At 35.3% G+C, this 22,929-nt stretch overlaps 1 protein-coding gene across 1 annotated transcript in view; it reads left to right on the forward strand.

Annotated features, from left to right (window-relative positions):
• LOC139145296 (SH2B adapter protein 2-like) overlaps positions 1–19,833 on the forward strand; it is a 49,155-nt gene extending 29,322 nt beyond the window's left edge. Inside the window, 4 exon segments of the mRNA XM_070716344.1 lie at positions 6,015–6,085; positions 10,594–10,818; positions 11,921–12,162; positions 15,349–19,833. Of these exon segments, the coding sequence (XP_070572445.1) occupies positions 6,015–6,085; positions 10,594–10,818; positions 11,921–12,162; positions 15,349–15,819 (1,009 nt within the window). The 3' untranslated portion in view covers positions 15,820–19,833.
• The last annotated feature ends 3,096 nt before the right edge of the window (positions 19,834–22,929 follow it).

Below are 22,929 nucleotides of genomic sequence, written 5' to 3' on the forward strand. Positions count from 1 at the left end.
GTTTCACAATACATTCTGTTTATCAAAAGTATGTACAGCGCAAATTGTCTTTGCATCGCATTCTCCCATTAAAATGCGGTAATTTGGATCATAAAAGTTACTATATTAAATTACTTTCTCATCAATTAATCTTCTAGCTAGGTTTTAAACATTAATATTTTATATTTTCATTACTTTTGTTCTTTATTTTTCTCGTTTAACCCTTTCACCACCATGGTTTGGCCCAACCCCATTGTCATCAATGGCAATTGTGGACCTGTTTACAGGGAAGCAGGGGTGAACAGGTTGAATGTTGAAATGAAAAGTATCAGCCTTGCCAGCACAATTGAGTAGTGTACCGTACAATACACACTGTTACTGTTGATGGATGAATTCCAGTCTTGATTAAGGGGAGAACCATTGATTTCGGGGGGGGGGGGGTATGGAGGAAGAGGGTATGGGAGCAATTTTTTTTCCTGTCAGAGTGACAGCAATTTTTTTTTTCTACTGTCAGACCTGCATCAATTTTTTTTTTCCAAATGGAGTAGCAGTGCAATTTTTTTTTTTTGGTCATCAAGTTTGTAATGTGTTGTATATAAGGGAGCCGTCATTATTTACGGCCTGAAACTCCGAAATTTCGAGTGACCCTCCCCCCTTCACCAACCATGATGAATTGAGTAACCTCCCTCTCTAACTCTGAAATTTTGACCATTCCCCACTTAGAAAAGTTAGATACCAATACATGTAATTACAGCAACAGTAAAGACCTTTCAAATCTTGATGTACCCTGCTAGACTATCATCAGTTATCACATGATGGTTCAAAAAAGGTGAACACATCAAAATGAAATTCAAAGTCACAATAAAATAAAAATATAAAAGATCACGCTGTATCTAACCATATAGTATATTGTTTAATTTGGATGGATATTATGACAGGGTTTTCACTAAAATATCTGACAGGGCAGAATTTGAAAGTACAGGGGGAGAACATGAGAGAGGCTTAGGGGGAAGTGTCACAGGGGCTTTCCCCTATCTTACATGGAATTTTTTAAGATATTGATGTGTGCAATGGTGCAGTCTGGTGCAATCTGAGAGTTTTTTTAATTTGTTTACTAAGTGAAACTATTAGAATACCCCAAGGGGGGAGAGCACGAGAGGGGGGTTCCCCCTCTCGTATTGGAAATTTTGAGAAATTGATGTGTTTAATGGTGCAATCTGAGAGGAGTTTCAGTTTATTTTGCACTCGGTAAAACTGTTTGAAAATGACATTGAACACTGATATTTTTACATTTTTTGCATGATCAGTTTTTGAGTCACAATATTCAACAACCAAACAATGACAATACAATTTGTGAAAAACAGTTCTGTTTGCCAGAGACTGAAGACAAATGAATATACAGCCTTACAGGAACGAAAATCTGTGACCTTCTTGTGTCATTTCTCCAGCTGCCAGCTTCTAATGAAAAGCCTGAATATGGTATGTTGCGATCCGGTGTTTGTGGTCAGAAAAACAAGGCTCACACATTGTATTTCATCATATTTGTTGTTCCTCAATTTTTCATTGTCAAGGTACATCTTTCTAACAAATTCATATTGAGAAAATAATATCGGTTTTAACACTAGTTTATTGACTCCTGTCTTGTGTTTTAAATTTTCACAATTTACAGAAGTCAAATAGTCCCCTTTAGATAGTGCCTATGCCATTGAGATATGTGCAACAGAAATCCTGAAATATGATTTCTTGGGTCAGAAAAATGGAAGGAAAACATTGAGTGTACTGAGGTGTAAAGTAGACCCATGTAGTGCATGCTTATATCATAAGTGCTGGGAAAAGAAACATAAGAATTGCTTGTGGTAAAACATTTGCGCCGCCTATGGCGGCGCGCCGGCAAAGAATACATGAGAATAAGGTTTCCAAATTTTGCTTATTTCTGGTGCATTGTGACAATTTTTTTTCTCTTCTGTCTGTTATGAAATTTTTTTTTTCTCAGGCCATGACAGGATCAATTTTTTTTTTCTTCTCTCTCACCTGGTGACAAATTTTTTTTTCTCAAAAATCCTCCATATCCCCCCAGAAATCAAATGGTTCTCCCCTAAAATTCAGTTGTTAACAATAACACAGGGAATAGAACACATGCAGACTGTACATGAAAGTTGATGACTTAGCAGAATTTTATATGATATTAATTGTGGAACAAGAAGCAGTTGTTGATAAAAAGAATAAAAATACCAGAAAAATACATCAAAACTTACATGTGATGGAGGTTTAACATTGTTAAGCCCTGGCTTCACCTCAGGCACCTCCAATGATATTCCAAATTCAAATCCAATAATTTGAATATTACCGGTCATATCTAATGTCAACTTTCACAAAATTAGTACCAAATACTTAAATTTATATCCAAGTATAAGCTGCTAGATGTTGTATGAACCACAGTGAATGGAATGTGAATGACAACTTACCGTACATGTTCATTGAATTTGGACTAAGTAAGTTATATTCTGTCTCTGCATAATGTGAACTTTAACCCCTTTAAGAATGAGTGTAGATGAAATGTGTGTCATTTGCAACGTTGTAAGTTCTACCTACATGTATATGATGTGAACTTTAACCCCCTTGGAGAAAGAGCTTCACTTTAATAAGTTCTTAAAAAACAGAATTAAAGGAAATATGGAAATGTAAAAAGTGTATTTATATCAACGTTGCACAGGCAATGCACTGTAACCCTACCCATACTCTTATCTCAAGTACACAGGAATATTTACGTGAAAAACGCCATGATGTTTCAGGTTTCAAGGAAATCGTGTTAGCACTCTTTAGTGGATTGCTTTAGAGACTTAATCCACACTACATCTAATGTTAACACTCGTGCTGTTGAAACCTTTTGACTTCAGCGTGAATTGGGTCAATTGGCTAGTAGTAACTTGAGACAATGTTGTGATGAGTAAGTTAAAAGTCTCTGCAAAGTCAGACATTACAAAACTCATGCTAGCACTCAGAAGGGTGAATATTTTGAGATGAATGTTTATGCTAAAATCACTGTCATTCAGTGTGCCCTGTGCTTACGACATTGCTGAACTCTCTGAGTCAATTTTTCTTGCAGAAGTCCTGAGCCTAGTGTGTTATGAAATGAAAAGTTTTCTCGTGTCACCAAGAACTTTCCCGAGTTATTTGCGCATCAGTTTGGCTGTAATTGAGGGCACACAGCCATCAATCTTGTTCATGAGTTGCAAGGGGCCCAACGTCACGCAATCATTTGAGCTCAGGATTTTGTGTAAAAAAATTCTGGAATGAAAATCAGCCTGGAAAGGGAAGTTATCGAATATCTAGTGCTTGTTTCACAGTCAAAATTGATAGCTTTGAGGGCTATACACTACATGATGTATGTACTACAACGGGAGTTGAATATGTCTGTCCTCCTATTCCAATGTGTGTGTGTGTGTGTGTGTGTGTGTGTGTGTTGTGTGCGTATTTACATGATGTGTGTGTGTGTTTGTATGTATATATATATATATATATATTATATATATATATATATATATATATATATATATATATATATATATATATCTGTCTTTATTGTACTACCCTTTTGAATAAAATTATGGTAGGTCATCTTTCAGTGAATTTTAATTCTGATTTCTGAAGACTTTGAGTGCAAGAAAGGTTCCGTGCTACTCCTAAAAGGGCACACAGTAATTGTTAATTCTTTACAGGCACAATCAGACACAATTGTACCAACACAACTAGTGTTGGTGTCTGAGATAGCCACCTTCCTGCTACTTTCATAACCTCACAATGTCAGAGATCCCATAAAAACGGTTTTGTGAATTCAACTTTAACTGTAATAGCTATGAAAGTATGGTACATTAGTTAGTTTGTCAGAGCGTTTTCTCAGCTCATTTGCATACAGTGTATTTCTGGTTCATACCGGAAATTATGTCATCACTTTCTGTTTCCTTGCTGTCGGTAACGTAAGCTGAAGTTAACAGTTAATCAACTACTATAGCAGTATATATCAAGATGCTAACAACATGACTGACCTGTACAGTGATACATGATAAAAATAATGTACAAAAAAAGACAGCGAACTTTGCCTCACAATGATTATTTGCGCATCAAAGGGGAAAGTGTTGATCTCATTTCTATTCTTTGTTCAAAAGAATGTTTAACGATCTTCTCTTACATCCAAGCATGAAAACTTGGGTCAATGAGCAGATAATCATGCAGTGTCCAAAAGATAATAACAACATTCTCAAAATCAACCGAAGTGTAAGATGGCTGAGGGTTTTGTCTATCAGGTCAAATAAATTGCCTACTTTCACCAAAATGTTATGTTGATAAATGTATTTTCTTTCAAGTTTGTAAATAACTTTTCATAAGCTTACTATTTCAAAAAAATGGGAGAAAAATAAGACTTTCTGAGGGTCATAATAAATGCATTGTATTGTATCAATGAAAAGTAAAAGCAGAAGGAACAGAAAGAAAGGAGATTAGAAAATTGCTTTTTATCCTATCGGGACATATTTTGTAAACAGGAACATGTAAATTTTTCATCCTTTGTAGATCATGTGACATCACTTGATTGCCAATCACCATGGTTACACACAAAGACATGTTGCCTTTTTTCTGTGTTACCATGGTAACAAAAGATACAAGCCGCATGGCCCCACAGCTAATATCTATTCATGTTTTTCCCATGCATTTTACTGCCATTTGAAGTTTCAGCCACTTGCACTGTTGACTGTCTAAAAGGCATAATTTGCAAACCCTGTGATCAAGTGTATCTTGGATGATAGGAGATAGATTTGTTGATATCTTTTGTTTTCCATTTAAATTGAAGTTTACAAATTTTGTGACAGATATGATAATGACGCATATCTTTTTGTATACCGGTAATTTGAAACAATATGTGACATTTTACACATATTATTATTATTATTATTAGACTTTATTTAAACTCGATAAACTGTTGAGCCTGAGGCTCTTCTCACACAGAGTCGAGTATAACAACATTTACAATATTTACATTAAAAAAATAAGTCAGGAAGAAACTTTATACTGAAAAAAAAAATGTAAAAACGATACAAGTAAAACAATCTAAAAACAAATTTAAAATTTATATAACAGTAAGATTAACCCATCTATTTAAAAAAATGGCACTTGCAATTTCTTTGAATGATAGAAGTGAAGAGCTAGATTTGATCTCTCCAGGCAAAGTATTCCATATTTTAATCCCGTTGTACATAAAACTTCTTTTGAAAAATGGGTTCTATGCCATAATCAAACATATGACATGCATTTGGGTAATTAACGGCTAATAGCTATTTTTTATTTTTGTTGTGATCAAGTATATAAATACACTGAAAAATACATGAACTTTTGAACTTTAAAATGCGTTAATGATAAATTACAAAGATCGCATGGTTTTTTTCTCTACTGTGTTTTTTCTTTCCAAAAAAAAAACAAAACCAAGTAAAATCTCTACCTGAAAACGTCTCCCTCGGTGAAAGGCACTTGCATCAAATTTGATGATAGCCTTTCTCAAGGCAGTAGTGCCAATGGAGATCAGACGAGGGCTTTCAACAGCCATCGCATGTCCTTCAGTTTACATGCTACTGAGGCATAATCAGATCTGCTTGTCTGTTTTAGAGGATCTGAATTCACTCACAGCTGAAAACCGCATTACAAAAGAAAAAAAACAGTCTTTGAATCAGCCAGAAATTCACTCAAATGAATTGATACACTGCGAGAAATAAATGAATATTGAGAATCAGCTGAAAAACAAGTGATGAGTAATTGTTGTTGACAAGGGTTATCAGTGAAAAATAAGCTATTCATGTATTAATGATGGTATAAATTAGTTCGCTGTCTCCTTTAAATTTCTAAGTGTCCATTTTTCACTCATTCCTTTTGAAATTATCGGCTACACTGTGAGTGAAAAGAATCATCTTTCAGTGATGATGTTCTTCCCATTAGGGGTTTCAAATGCTCCTTTTTTTTCATTCTTTCTTTTATCATCCTTCCTGCAGTGAGCAAGTACCACCTGGAGCTCCGGCTGTGATTTCCAACCCCAACGACTTGTCAAGACAAGATATCTATCGTACGTACCCAAACAATTTTTCTATTCCAAGTTATTTCGGCAGAACACGGCTGCCGTGCCCCCAGCGAGAACGTTTGATTGATTTGCATGACAAAACAGATTCCCGGGTAACTGAATTTCAAAGTAATAGGGCCATACAGTGCCTTGGATGTCATTTTCATCAGCTAAGATACAGGTAATGAAAATGTCTACCTTTTCTAGATACCGCTACAATCAGCAACAACAAATTTACAACTTGGGGATGAGCGAGGAAAATGATTCCACTATACATTGTGTATTGAAATAGTCTAATTTTCATTTTCAATATTTTTAGAGTATTTAACCAGGCTGGGAAAATTTTCATCATGTGTCTAGTTTGTCTTGAAGTAATATTTGCCCACATTGTTTAACACTTCACCCAGGTCTTCTGTGCAGTAAATGAAAATGTGAACATTTACAAAAACAGATTAAAATTTAAATTCCTTCTGATTTTATGACATTTGTCAACAAGCCCTTCAAAGCCCACTATAGCCGATTCCCCGAAATCTATTAATTTAAAAATTAAGTCCCGTATAAAAACATAATTCCATCGGGTGTAGTCTTCCCCCGCTGTGAGTGGGTTATTGAATGAGGCGTGTATTTTCCGAGCGTGTTTGGTAGATTTGCAGTGAGGCGTTTGCATTGTGCTGAATCCCACAGATTTTTAAACACATCTTAAAAGAAAAATGGTGGGTGTACTGCCCCCGGAGTTTTTTTTTTCGATGTCGAACACAGATCAGCTCATCCATTTTCATCGTTTGTCTGTGATGTGAAGGCAGCCGACTGGATGGTTGCATTTTTCCTATGATAGATGATTTTGTTGATTTGAAGCAGCCATGACACTCTCTTCCTTCACACTTACCTCCCATCAAGCACACCTTACTTGAATATTTTTTTCTTTCTTCACAAAAATTACACAACACAACGAATCAGGATACAAAACCAAATGTAAATTTCAGGAGATTAAGATTATGATTCAAAGGGCACTTTCATCTCACAGGAGTGCACAGTCACAATTTTGATCTAAAGCAAACTGTCAAAGTAATCAGACTTTTTTCATTTTTTGCCCGTATTTTATGTAAAAGTCATGTTTGTTATATTTCGTTATTGAAGTAGCTTCATTCATTTATGAAATATTTATGATATTGTTTCATGGTGTGTGGGTGGTGGGCTAACCGGAAATTGTCTTTTTTTCTCTGTGTTTTGTTCAGAACTGTGTTATCAAATGTACATGCCGTTAGGGGGCACTGGTATCTTCAATTTTAGAAAGCTTCAGGACTTTGATAGCATATTTTGCCATTCAGCCAAACTGAAAGAGATAGTTGAGAACTGTCCACAGTTTAGTATAGGCATAGGTATAGTACTGTACTCAAAAACTTACTTTGGATACCATACCAAAATTATGGAGAGGTTCTCAGACTGTATATATCCTTTCAACATTACAGTGCAATCTTGGAAGTCTTTATGAAAACAGGAATTTTAGGTATTTCAAAAACAGAGATCTTCTGAAATACCTACAAATATCATTGACATTATCTGCTGTTCAACAAAAGGATAAGACAAAAGATATTCAGAAATACCTACAAATGTTATTGACATAATCTGCTGTTTGACAAAAGGACAAGACAAAAGAAAAACGTGTAGACAATATATTATGACACTGCCAGTCTAGGATAGTCATGGCATGCCTTCATTTTTCAAAATCAATGAAAGGAATACCGTTGCAATTGTTGGATCTCGAAAGAGATATTTTTTATGATTTTGGCCTGAAAAGTGTGAAAGCTGTCGCTGTTGTACGCGCAAAGTTGTGTGAAATGCGAAAGAATAGCAAAATTAGACATTTCAACAATTTTACAGTACGTTGCATATGAAAGTGTTTGTTTAAAATGTCTTGATTGTTGGCATGTTTCTGGTGGATAAAGCAGATCATGGAGTATGGATGGGCAAAGGGGATAATGGTGAGAACTTTAATCCAAAATGTCTGGGTCATAGGTCACATACACCCTGAAAACCCATCCCACACCACGTCCTTTCCGAATCGTGATCAAGCCCAAGAATATGTACAATTATGACAAATCACACAGGTTTTTTTCAGCCTATTCACAAATTGACTCCTCCATCACCTGATTTCATTTCATTCTGCTAAGAGCAGGAATAATATTTAATCCCTGTGTGGAGCATTATCGCAGGAGCAGCCTTGCAGCATTTCAACCACCTGCCCACCATTGATATGAACTTAACAAGCATGAAAAAGTCATCAAAGATTACAGTATTACAATATAGATTTGCTGTATGGCTTTGCAATACATATTAAAGCTCCACTGTAGCTGTGTCTTGTTGATGTATTTCCAAGTAGTTTTGTTCTGTCAGTAAAAATCAGTGCAGTTGCTTGATCTGCTCTCAAAAGTACTATCATTGACAAGTGAGTTTAGTCCAAATAAGAATCCTTTGTCAAAAACAGCATACATATTGTACAGAATGTGTTGTGTCAGTAAGTAATACTGGGTATTTCAACACACTTAATGAAGAAAAATAAGAAAACGTTTTTCTCTGTGCGACAAAATCATGAAAATATCATCAAATATTACAGATCCAGTCCCTTTAAAATTTAGGCAGAAGCAATAGAGAAATCTGTACCATGAAGGTGTTACATAAATCGAGAACAACTTGTACAAGTGATTAAGGTAGTATGTGTTTGAAAACTGAAAGTCTTTAGCTTTTGCCTCAAGGAAACATTCAACCATTCTCTTTCAAAATTTATGGAGAAAAATTGGGGTTTACCATGCAAAGTTTGGTACTAGAGAAAAAAATTACCCAAAAATGTGCTGATATTTGAAATTCAAAATGGCCGCCATCCCTGTGTTAACTCTATGGTGAAAAACAAATTTTTCAATTTTCAAAAATCTAAGAAGGTGAATATTTTCCCTACCCCAACAGCTTTAAAATGAGTCTCCACAAGTGGTAGATCAGAAAAGTATTTGAAAATTTGAGACGCTGACTATCATTCCTTGAGGCACATTCTACCTTAAAGAAAATAAATTTAGAATTTTAAAATCCACAAGAAGGCAATTGCTGGAGAAAAGGCCAAGATGATTGTCCTTAAACATGTTGAAATACTTGTTTGCATGGGATATTACCCATTTGCCAGTTGCCCTTGAGCATGGACCTTCACACAAAGGTTAAATGTGAAGTTACTTACCGGAAAGCAGTATCAGTGAATTGATGATGTTTCTTTGAAATGAATAAATAGGTTAAGGAGTCACATTTCCTGTAATCATTAGTCTATAATCAAAACTTATCAATTTTTCAAATGAATTTCTTAAGAACGGCATTAATCTTAAATGATGAATATTCCAAGAACCCAGTGCGGTGTAATTGATCAGTATTTCTGCAATGATGCGACTCGGGTTACGGAAGTCGGCAATAATATGCAAAACATTGGATCTTTGAACTTACAAGTACTTACATCCTGGTACTTACGCCCTGGAGACAAGAATTTAGGAGCAATGGAACCAGCAAATGGGAAAATGATATCCATGATGCTGATATTATAAAATGTTACAGTCATCTGAAAAGTGAGACATTGCTATAATAGTAATCACAGATACATCTGTCTGCCTGTATTTCCTCTTGTATTAAAAATACTGATAACATGTGCATGGCAGTTTTACCAATAAGGATGTTGCGTCCCCATCTATTTTTTGTCTAATGGAAAATTTTGGTTAAAATAGAAAACAGGATATTACTCAAATTACATATTGCATATTTTGTTACAATTGGCATTTACTTTGGTGAAACATTGTCATCTGTAAGATATTCTTGGCCAAAAAGCATGCATTTTCATGATTTTATCAATATATTTGGCCAAAAAGCATGCATTTTCATGAATTTTTCATGCTTCATATTTTAATAATGGATGTGAAATTCTGTGGTACACCAAGGTCAATCAACACTTTAGAATCAATAACTACTGTAAGGTTCTGTCCAATTCTACAGATTAACAGTGTCAACTTTAGGTCAATAGGGATAGTTCAATATCTAAACATGTGCTTTTTGAACTTCCTACTATCCAGAGGGTCCCTGCTTGGTTAAAATGAAAGATTCCATCTTTCCTATCAATACAAAAGCTACAATATTCTATTTACAATTCCTTGTCGTAGTGATCACCGTAAATGATCACCACCAGTACATTGTCAGCCTTCAGGAAATGGTGTTTTCCATTTCGAAAGTGACATTGTTTCTTTTGAAATTAAACAATATTTTATGGAGGTTGTAATTTCATTTATAATATAGTATAGTTTTGATATGACTTCACGGCTCCTATGATTGAATATAGACAATAGTAATCATATATATATATATATATATATATATATATATATATATATATATATATATATATATATATATATATATATATATATATATATATATATATATATATTCATTTACTTCATCATGTTTTCTCAACCATTTTTCTGTTTCTTTAGCTGGAGGTATGGCGCCCGTTGGAATGCCTGTGCCCTCAGATAAGCCAACAGCTCATGTGACGCCCAACTCAACCATGACTTTGCCAATAAACAATATTACTCCCCCTGGGACACCACCCCAGCTGCCACCTCGCAAACCAACAGATCCGATGCGATCGAGGGTGTCAAGCGGTGCCTCTGACATCCATCCTCCGTATGCTAGCAGGGCAGACTCTCCAGCCACAGGTTTGTTACCTATGCCATTTCACCTTTTTTTCTGTACATAGGTCCAACCACCCCATTGAAAACATATACAATACATCATGTACCTGAAGTCTTAAGTTGGAAGAGTTAAAAAATGTTCCTTCTCTCTGTTCCAGAATACCGAAGTCATTTTGATGTAAAAAATGTGTTTTTGCCTTTTTCTCAAATCAGTGTACCTATAGCTTCCAAGTGGTTCTACTCCAGAATAAAAATAATGCAATGTGTTCAGTAGACACAGTCACCCAATAGATCATGTGACAGTGATACAATCAAACCCACGTGTTCAAACAAGTATGAAAATACATATATTTGTGCACATGGTACTGTTGGTACCGTGGCAATTTGCATACAGGGTTTAACCCATTAGTAACTCTTTGTACCAAGTGCACAACTTAGTGTGTATCTGATTTATCAGTCAACCAGATACCACTCATATTTGTCTAGACTTGTTCTGTTTTTGCTGTGATTGCTCATGTATTGATGAGAAACAAATCTAAAGTATATGTTTCACTTCATTGAAATTGCTGTGCATTTATCCAAAAGTTTGTTCCAGTTTTGCATAATCATGTCTGTCTCACTGCAGTTCATCGTTCTTTACTCTCTGTCATCATTGCACTCCACGGAATGCAACAGCAAAATCAGTGAATTAGCCAACATGAAGCATCAGCACTATAGGACTTCCCTGTGTGATGTTGTCTGATCACAATGCTATACTGCACCATTCAATTGAACATATGCCCACTAAAAATGTGCAATAAAAATACACTTTTTGTCTTGTTCAACAACTTATCAATATTTCAAGAGGAAACTCAATACTTTCCTACTTTGGCCATAGATGGCGCTGTTGAGAAAACTGGGAGAGCCAACATCGGGTAATTCTGTCAATCACAAAGTGTACTCAACAGTCAGTAACACATTGGCAAATATGACTTTCCAATTTCTGATGTCTTTTTAAAAGTATTTATGTCAGTTTTAATAAATTTTAGAAATATGTCACCTTCCAGAAAAGTCAAAGAAATGGCAGATTGAATTAGATCCTTCCTGTAATTTCCTCACATAATTCAGTGTGTTCTCTCCTTTCCAGCGTCTCTTGATACAGATTCCCTGGAATGGAACACAAATGCATGGAATGCAGCCAATACTGACATGGAACAGGAGCATCCATTGGCAGGATATCCGTGGTTCCATGGCACGTTGTCACGGATTGACGCTGCGCAGTATGTCCTGCAAGGCGGACCCGTAAACCACGGTGTATTTCTGGTCAGGCAAAGTGAAACCAGGAGAGGGGAATACGTCCTCACTTTTAATTTCCAAGGCAGAGCCAAGGTACTTTTCAAAAAAATATTTCTTCAAAACCAGTCAATCTTTCGTAGTTTATTCAAAGTGATACACAAAGGCAGTACTGAACAGAATAACAAAATACAACATTAAATTTTACTCATAAGTTAAGTTTTATAAAATATTTGCAGTGCTGATAAAGAAATCAGTGATTTTGAGTGTGGAACTACAGACCCTAGAGTGAAACTTCTCCAGTGTACCTAATTCATGTTTGATCTATGGATGCAGTGTACACCTCTCAAAGTTCATGTAGCTATCTGTCATCTTGTGCACATATGTCATCTTGCGGTGTTCAAGTGCAAGTCAAAAGTTCTCTCTAATACCAGGCCAATGTCCAATATTATTTTGATTACTTTCATTTGTTACAAGCTATATATGTTCAATGCTCAGCCGACCGAGGGATTGACCATTAGATATTAGGAGGTGGTCTTTTCAAAAATGAGCAAAAGGTCCTGAAGAGAAAAAAATAGCTAACAAATTGCTTATTGCAACTTTGCAGCTTCAGGAAAGAACAGCTCATTTGACTGAAAGTTGCAAACAGTGCAGAAGGGTTGGGGAAAAGCAGGCAGGTTCTACCAACTCCCCCCCCCCAAAAAAAAAACATATCTTTAAATTCAAACAAAAGATTCGGACAGCAGTATCCTCATTCTGACTCCCTCCTCTGAATTAATGGTTTATCCCATGCTGTCTATGTTTATCCCTAAAGCACAATAAGCGGTCAGCCACCTTGTATCTACTTTAAACCAGGCTTGTGAGCACAACCTGTAAAATACATCAATGACGAGATTTCTTGTACAGACTGTAAACTCCAATCATTGATGTATTTATTTGTTATGAGTACAATTAGGGTGAGACCAGAGTTCTCGAGGGCAATGACTCGGCATATTTCAGCCAGAAGGGATAAAATAAATTATTCAGTACAAGATACAAAAATAGCCACAATGATGTCAGGAAAGGGTACTTTGTTTCAATTAAATGGACAAACTTACTAGCCTCTGACTTGCTCTTTGTTATTTTTGTTTGAAAAGCTATTTGTGGAGTGTTTATTCAATTCTCTCTGAAAATAAGTAGTCACACAGATGATGAGTCAAGTCCTGCCTATACACAGAACATGGTACTTTGGTGATGTAATGTCTGGTAGATGGCAGAAACTACGTCAACAGAATGTTATATTTTACACACTCAAGCAAAATAAGAGTGGAGAGCAGACTGCCAGTGGCTAGGCATAGTTTACATTTAGAAAGTAGTTAACAATTCCTCAAATAAAACAAGAATAAATTGCCAAAATAATGTCAAGAGATGGTGACTTTCTACCCACTGCCATCAAACATTGGTAGATGACCATTGTTGTCAATAGGATGGGTTGATCTATATCAGAGAAATAGGGGTGAAGAGTTGATATCATTTTGTCAAAACTTGGTGGAGACTGAAAAACTGGTGTTGTTGTGTGTTTAAAACATCACTGTAATAGCAGATCTATGGCTAGAATAGCTTGTTACGTTATCTAAATGCAGTGTATTGAATCTGCATGTCAGGGATAAAAACATTCATGAAAAGTTAACTATAATCATATTATGATGATACTCAGTCCCTTGCAAATGCTTTCACCACCATGTTTGTGTTGTGTAGTCCTTCTTCCTTATGAAAGTTATTAGTTTCAACCACATCGAAAAAACAAAGTGAGAAATTTGAGTCGGTTCCTGAAATGCCAGTTACGGAGACTGATCATGACCCAGAGTACTATAAGCTGCAACTTAGTTCCATTATTTTTGTCCTGTTTGTCATGTTCTGTTTCTTCTTCTGCTGTCAAAGTTATGTGTAAATGCCTAGTTTGCTCATGTGTTGACACACGTGAGCATATGTCGCAGCGATGTCTGTCTGTCCGTGTCTGTCTGTCTGTCTGTCTGTCTGTCTGTCTGTCTGTGTACTCAATATCTCATAAACGGCTCATCAGATCAGAATCAACTCTGGTACATAGATTTAGTTTGCAAATGGCAAGAACTGATTAGTTTTTGGTAGGTGTGGCTTGCTTACTTTTTGCTCATTTGCATAATTAATGATTTTAGAAAAAACGGATATATACATATATATATTGACAACCACTGCACACAATTTGATGAGATTCGCTACAAATGTTGATCACACCAAGATATATCAGCTGTGAAAGATATTAAGGGGTGACATAAAAGATAATGCATAATTTGCATATTTCATTAACTTTCCTAATTAGGGATATATATCTGATTTGACTAGATCAAAATTGACAAAACTTGATGTGTATATTGAAGATACTATGATTTAACATTATTGAAAGTCATTAAGCATTTTTACTTCATCAAACTCTTAATTTGCATATTCAATGAACTTTTGAAATTAGGGATATTTATTTGAATTGACTTGACCAAAATTGATGAAACTTGCTATGTACATTGAAGATACTATGATATAACATTATTGAAAATCATTAAGCAGTTTTATTTCAGCCAATTCCTTATTTACATATTTAATGAACTTCACTAATTAGGGATATATATCTGAATTGACTTGACTGAAGTTAATGAATCTTGCTACATATATTGAAGAAACTATAAAACAACATTATTGAAAGTCACTAACTTGTTTACTTCAGTTCATTCCTAATTTGCATATTTAATGAACTTTCCTAATTAGGGATATTTATCTGTATTGACTAGACCAAATTTGACGAAACTTGCTATGTACATTCAAGATACTATGTTACAACATTGAAAGTCATTAAAAATTTTTACTTTAGCCAATTCCTTATTTGCAAATTTTATGAACTTTCCTAATTAAGGATATATGTCAGTCTTGACTTGACCAAAGTTGACGAATTGCTTTGTACATTAAAGATATTATGATACAAGATTATTGAAAGTCATTTAACATTTTTTACTTCAGCCAAATCCTAATTTGCATTTTAATAAGAACATTTCAGTCAATTCCTAATTTGCATATTTTAATGAACTTTCCTGATGTGGGAATATGTACTTGGATTTAGAATCAATCTGTGGTGAATATTATTCATTGTTGATCATAGCACTTTCAATGAAGTTGCAAACATGTAGTGAAAGTTAAAATTTGATAGCTCCACAACAATGTGATATTATATCAAATATTACCCTTTATTAAATTTTGTTTGCTTTTTCCTCACAGCACCTTCGCATGTCACTGAACAATGAGGGGCAGTGCCGGGTCCAACACCTCTGGTTCCAAACAATATTTGACATGCTAGAACACTTCCGGTCACATCCAATACCGTTGGAGTCAGGAGGATCGTCCGACGTCACGCTGACAAATTACGTTGTGAATGTGCCACCCCAGTCTGGAAGGACTATAGTCAGCGCGCCAGCTACGCCCAATGCAATGGCTGACCCCCAAATGATCCCCCAACTGCAGCAGTCGTTGTCTGTGCCTGGCCATGCCAATGTCCCCCTGGCGGAAATGGGCTCCTCCAGGGGCTCGCTCTCCATGAGTAACTCCACGGAAAACGACCTCAACCAGACACAGACGTACGGCGGCTCTGTGCGGATACGTACCAATTCTGCCGGAAGCGATTCCAGCAGACACTCAAATCCAGCCAACAATCAAGGACGCGCTGTTGAAAATATGTACTCATTCGTCTAGTGGATAGGAAAATATTATTTACTAAAAAAATTGAATTGCTATATTACAATCCATTTTATAATATACAGTGTACTATAAGATTGCATCGCGGCATATCTTTTGCATAGTTTAACATGTTTTCAATTTTATTCAATACAGAATAGAGTATGGTAATATATAAAATTATGTGTATAAATTTTATTTTAATACAAACCACAGTAATTACGCACCACTAACGTGCCATCTCACTTCTGCAGCTATTCTGTGTCTTTGTTCTGGAGGCTTCAAATATATACTATCTGAGTTCATGTTGGTATTTCAATTCCTATGTACATACAAGTTTCCTTTTTTTTCAAAGCTCGTACACAGTAGGTATATCCCTTGTGCATAAAAATATCTGTCTTTTATTTTTAGATTTCTGTTCTTTTTCTATCTGTGCATGTCCATTATGGGCACGATTTTTGTACTTGACTTTTGGGTTATTTTTCACTTTGAGGGATATAGAGCAATGAAATGAAACATTGATGCGACTTTGGTTTAGATTGAGCTTTCGGTGTCAAGTGATTAGATTAATGTCACAGGAAAGGGCGACCTCTTTCATTATTTATTATACAGGTACAGTTTTCAATAGATACAGTTTTACATGTGTGTACATGTGGTTGTTTTTTGTTGAAATTTTCAGTTTTGTCACTTCTTTAACCTTCTCACCCCATTGCCCCGTACGTAGTCCCTACCCTGCAATAGGGTCGAACCATAGTGTCATTGTGAAAGGGGTGAACACATGGCAAATTCAGGGTAAACTGGACACAAAGCAAAACTCACCTATCGTATCCAAGAAGAGTGTCACTTTATGTAAGGTTTTGCTTTCTGTTCAAAGGAGTTCCTTTCTTGATTGCTTTTATTGTTACACTCAGAAGTGTATTCATTAACAACCTGTATTCAAAAATAGGGTATAAAATCAGCCAAAATTTTGCAAAGGATGTTAAAGCTGAAAATGATTTGAATATCCTAGCAAAATCCAAGAGCTCATACAGTAAATATCTTGCATAGTTTAAAACCATTGTTATTGATTTGCGTAACATTTTCGATGCTTTTGTTTTTGTTGTTTTGGAGTGGACGGAAATATGGCATGTAGTATATTATCACTGAGTACCATCAGCTTTGCAACATTTTACTCAAATTTTAATCAGTATGCAGGACCCTGAATTCTAAGTTAGATAAGATCTTAGTGAAAACGTTACAGATGCAAATTTTAATTGTACCTAATGCAATTGATTATTTGGTAATGTTAATAAAATGTATTCCGTAGCATGCAAGTAAAGTTTTATCAAATCAACATACTATGAACTGTAAAATGGTATTATTCAAATGTATTGAATTTTAACGGGAAAACAGTCATGGATAATGCGTGCCAAGGTACTAGTGGAACCCAATACATCCACAGTATGGTATGTTAACACATTGCAAACAGATTATTTTTATGAGCAAAGAAAGCTGCCGTCAGCTAAGTACATCTTTTATGATATGAAACAGAATGGCATAGGTGTTGCAATGTCATTCCCATGATCTAAATACAAATTTTAAGTGGCCATATTTTTTTAAATCAACATTGGAAAAATATCTCACTGCACATTCACGTTAACAATTCAAGAAAGAGGATCTAACATCGTATATGTTTTACAGACTTGAACCCCCTCCCATTTGTCTAGTAGCATTGATCTATGGGTATGATTTTGCTTTTTTCCCTTCTGTCTCTGTTTTGTGAAGGTCATCTGACCTTGAAGGTCAACGTACTGTGAACTGTGAAATGGTACTAGTGGAGCTACATACATATTATTCCTGAAATGCTTTAAAGCGTCATGACACCAGACAATGTCTGGTTGCTCCATTTATGCAATGTGATTTCAGAATAGCATGTCTTGGAGAGATGAATGAAGTAGGGAATTATTTTCCACAGATATGAATCCCTGCACAGAAGCTCATAATTAGCTAGTATGCAAATTGTCACACAGGGTGAAAGGTCACCAATCAGTGATGAGTGTAATCTATTAATTTCTCTCATTTATTCAGAAATCATTGTGCAAAAAAATATTTTCTGTTGACAAGATTCAAAGTTTTCTAAAAAGTCAATATATCGTCTGTAGAGTATTTTTGCAAGAGCATTTGACCCAAATTTAAATTCACTGAAAAGCACTGCTTTAAAAATATGTCATTACAATATGAAAATAGCCAAACTTTACTGACTTTCTATATTTAAAAAGCTACCTTTGTATGGTCACAAGTCATCCATATTGGCTGATAATCTGTCCAGCACCATATCAGTGTGTGTAGCCATGTATGGAATAGAACAAAATAACTCAATCATCAACGCAGCCACAACACTCAGAAAAGCTCATTTCCAACGGCAGTCTCTGCTTTGTATGTGTCAGTCGGAGTGATCGACAAATTCTACAATAGTTTTTCATTCCGATGTGTCATGTTATCTCTTGTATAACAAACATGAAACCAGTGGTGTAATAGTATCCAAAGACAGTATCTGTAAATACTTTGTTTCACATTTGATATCTGTTTGAAAAATTCATGGATATACAGAACAAAAGCAGTACTCGGAAGGTTGCAGAAAAATTAGCACCATCACCATCATAGCAGAACTGCTGAACTTTCCAATTTAGCAAGGGAGCTTTATCAGAAGATATTCAGACTTTAACTTATTGTTTGAATTTGTGTGTTCTTTGAGTCTTTCTTTTTATTTGGTTGATGTCCGTTTCCTCCAGTAATGTACATGCAGCAATCATGATGTGGAGTTACTAATCTGTTTGATGTATATTATCACATTCAATTTTCATCAATTATCCTTGCTGTTGGTGTTTTGGATATCCTTAGACACAAACATACTTTCACCTTATCCATTACTTTAAGGAAACATTACTCTTCTTTTAATATTGAACTTTTCACTGAAATTGCATATTTTACAATTTTACTTTCGCCCTCATGAAAAGTAGGTCATAGGTCGTGGTTGAAAGGTCATCAGTGAAGGGACAAATCAATTTCATGAGTATCCCAGGATGTTGACATGGAAGCGAAAGTGATATTGCCAGGGTTCTGATATATCAGAGTTGAAGAAGTTTCAAGGTTGCACGAATCGTACACATAAACATTGTACAGTACAGATTGTTGACATTAGAAATCAAACCATGAAGCCAGTATGTACATTTTTCAAAGCATATTGCAATTAGAGGAATCCAGTAATATTTCATTCAGCCACTTCAGCTGCTATTTCTGATTTGTAATGTTTCTCGTGAGTTCCTATGATTCTACTGTTTTCAGTTTATCATCCTAGTAAATTCTCTCTTTGTTCGTTGTTTATGAGAAATTTCATACAAGGTGTGATCAACAAGAAGAGTGTAAAGTATATGAGGTTTGTGGTTTGTTGGTTTTTGTTAGGGGGTTTTCTTTGTGAGATCTAAATCCTTGGTGAAACTCTTATGTGTCTTGATTTTATGGTGAAAAAGGAAGTGAAAACTGTTTAAGAGGTATTTTAGGAAAGCACATGAGCTGCTGATGTGGTTGTAAATTATCAAGACGGTAGTCCAATTACATTTATGCAAATTTTAAATCCATCGGTTCAACAGCTGAGATGAATGACTGTTTGAAGTGATGTGTTCTTATTCCTCGATGAAATGTGTGTAAATTATTACAGACATGTGTATGTTTGTACGTTGTGTGGAAGGAGTCTGTCCTATGACTCGGCATAGAATTGACGGATGCAATGCTTGGTGTGGACACTTTTCAGAGAATTTTAGCTTGTACATATGGATACTGAGTTTTATCAGTAATTTTATTCTTGTCACAGAAACAGCACTTTTTGTAATTTATGCAAATCAACCGACAAGGTTATAGAGGCCCATTTTTTTACCAGTTGACAAGATATTTATTACAATTAGATGACATTTATCGGCATAATGTGATTTTACTTTTAACCCATCATTGCTGCAACACTCACTATTTCAATGGTTATCTGGTTTGTTGTTTTTTTTTTAATTTAAAAAAAGGATGATTTTCTTTAAACTTTCGGTGATTTTCATGAGTAATGCAAGTAGAATGGATACTTGCCTTCATTTGTATTGAGTGGATGGAATTTCTCTTGCACAGCGCCACCTAGAGTTCAATGCCTCGTCTCCTGTTGACTGTGTTTTTGTCTGAGACTCTTTTCAGGAAGAAAGTATAATTCAGTTTCAGTAAGGTCTTATGTCATGTGATCGAATCCTGTTTGTTTGTTTGTGTTTTGTTGTGGGAACTTTACTCACAGTGTAGCCATTGCTCTCAGCTATGTATTTGTACGAAATGTATAGAACTTTCATCTGAAATTCTGAATCAGTTTTCAACGTCAGCATAGAACTTTACAATAGTATTGTAATGTAAAAACCATGTACAGGTATATTCCAGTAAACAAATAGATCGTTTGATCTCCAAGACTTTGAAAATTGAAAGAAAAATAGAAAACTTGGAATGTCATTCAAGTGGAAATAAATATATATTACGCCATGTTTTAAATATCAGCATGCATGTAGCATGCTTTTTGTGTATCACTCACACTCTTATGTCTTCATTCTGTAGATTTTAATGTACTCTGTCACTTTTTCTTTCCTACATATTTTCTTTTTCGAAATTTTGAAAACAAAATTCAGAGTTAAATGTAATACTTTAAAAATGCTCCCATTAAAACTGATATTTTACGAAACTGTAAGCAGCTGAAAACGGCAAGTAGTGGTTCTGAGTGAGTGTGACTGTTCGTTTCAGTTTAGCTGCCATCTTGAAAAAGGAGAGATCAAATCAATAATTCAAATATGATTATCTAGTATAAATTACTACGTTTGGCCAAGAAATAAATTTTTTTTTTCTTTCTTTTTTTTTTTTTTTTTTTTTCTTTCTTTCTTTCATCCAGTGAAAAAAGTGAAAACTAGTTCTTTTCTTGTGTAATTTTCCATCATTTGTGATGTTCAGTCACCAAACCAATCCACAACTTTCACCTTGTGATAAAATGCTTCCTTTAATGTATATACAACCAGTGAACCATATGGTGGTATAAAATGCTAACCTAGCCCTCTATAAGCGTACAGAAACGGGGATGTGCAAGTTGTAAGAGAAAATCGCCAAGTTAAGGCAATTTTAGTTTCTATGAAATTTTTTGTGTGGTTTTTCACCACCATGCATACCTTTCAGAATTTTAAGTGGATGCAAAACAAAACATTTATTACTGTGGCTATATTATGCCATAGCCCCCTCCCCACTCCCTCCCCATCCAGTAAAATGAAAAGAATAAAAAACATTAACTTTTCATCTGCATACCAATACACTGATGTTCACCTCTGCAAAAGGTCATCAAAATTTCTTGGTAGGTTTACCATCTTAATATACAAAGTTAAAAAATGCAATTGGGTTATGAACAACGTGCGGTGAGACATTAAAGTTTTGAGTTTTTCACCACTTGAAATTTGAATTGTGATAATGTACCATTTGTTTTACACTTGGTCCAGACAGTGCAAAATATCAGGCAGAGCCTAGCATGTTCCAGATCTAGGGTAAGAACAGGCAAAGTCTCCAAACAGCGCCACCAACGGCCATTTTGCTAAATTTGTCTTCATATCTGTGTCTTCATTGCCTGTGATTTTCAGTATTACAATTTTACACGAGCACCAAGTTAAACTAGCACATTAATGAACATACATGAACATTTATTTCCCTTGATTTGATTTACAATAATGCAGCCTGAATCTTCATGATATGAGCGGCAATGAATGGGAAAAAACAGCATCGGCACCATTAACATAACTTGCCATATGGTGGCCATGGAATTCATGGAATCAAAGACTGGTTTACATGTATTATTTACCGGTTTTACCGTAAGTGCAAGTGAGTAAGCCAAAAGCATAGGAGGGTGTTCCATACAATAGAAATCTTACTTCTCTTTCTGTTGCTTGCATATTTCGGAGTGGTTATGACAATGACAAGTTCAGTGTTGTGTTTGTGACACTGAATCCAGTTGCGATCAAGTTGCACAAATTTCTACCACTGTGGGAGACAAAGGGAGACAATGTTACCAGGGAGATAAAGTAGGCAGTGTATCAAGTGGGCTTTGCAAGTAATGGACATGTCACATTTGAAACCTTTTCCCCTATATATCACCATTGTCATGACGATATCAACTATCACACGCAAAGTTACGTGGGAGATGAGGGTGGGTGTTTCCAAGGTGATGCACAGTTCATGGCTCAATCATTTAGGTTATTATCTTCTATGGTTTGTGTAATCTGATCAATACTTTGATTTGCCCTATAATACTGTGTAAGTTCAACATAGCCTCTCTTTAACCCTTTGAGCACCAAAGTCAGTTTTTGTCGCCTATATGGATATATACACCAGTCAACTTTTTTCTAAATTTTGCTAAAATTTTGCTAAAAATCTGAAGCCGATAAAATGTGATGTACATTTGGTCCAAAATGGTTAAATTACAGAAAAATAAACGAAATTGGCAAAATGTTGCACACTATAATTTTGGTGGGGAAAAATTGCTGTGCTCAAAGGGTTAAAATACCATGCTGAACATGACTTTGTCAGCTAGTATGGATTTATCAACAGTATTCATTTGTAATTCAAATCTTTGGCATCCACTTTGCCGATGAACATCAGTCCTTTCACTCGGCAACTGTGTTACATGACCTAGTTGTTTTCTATGGCAAGGTGGGACTCCTACACTAGAAAACGGGGGTGAAAGGGTAAGACAAGATTGAAAATATGTACTTTGTATACATAAACTGATGCTCAGCATCCCCGACAAAACATCCCATAATTGATTACTATCTGGATTCAACCGCTGATTATCAGGTTTATCATATGCATTAATTCAGTCTGTTCTTTTCATTACTTTATCCTTTTCCTTCCATAAAAATGACCATTTATTAAATTTTTGACAGCATTTTCTTACAACATAAAAAGTATTGAAATATTCTTCAGAATGCTGCCAAGATACAAATCATCCCGTCAACTTCATATTTCAATTGTGTCTAATGGTCACTGACACTTTTGCCAGTTTTTTTTCCTGAATTTCAGAAAGACTTCTTTGTTTATCGA

The sequence above is a fragment of the Ptychodera flava genome, chromosome 12 (assembly GCF_041260155.1).
Source record: "Ptychodera flava strain L36383 chromosome 12, AS_Pfla_20210202, whole genome shotgun sequence".
In the NCBI taxonomy this organism is placed as follows: domain Eukaryota; kingdom Metazoa; phylum Hemichordata; class Enteropneusta; family Ptychoderidae; genus Ptychodera; species Ptychodera flava.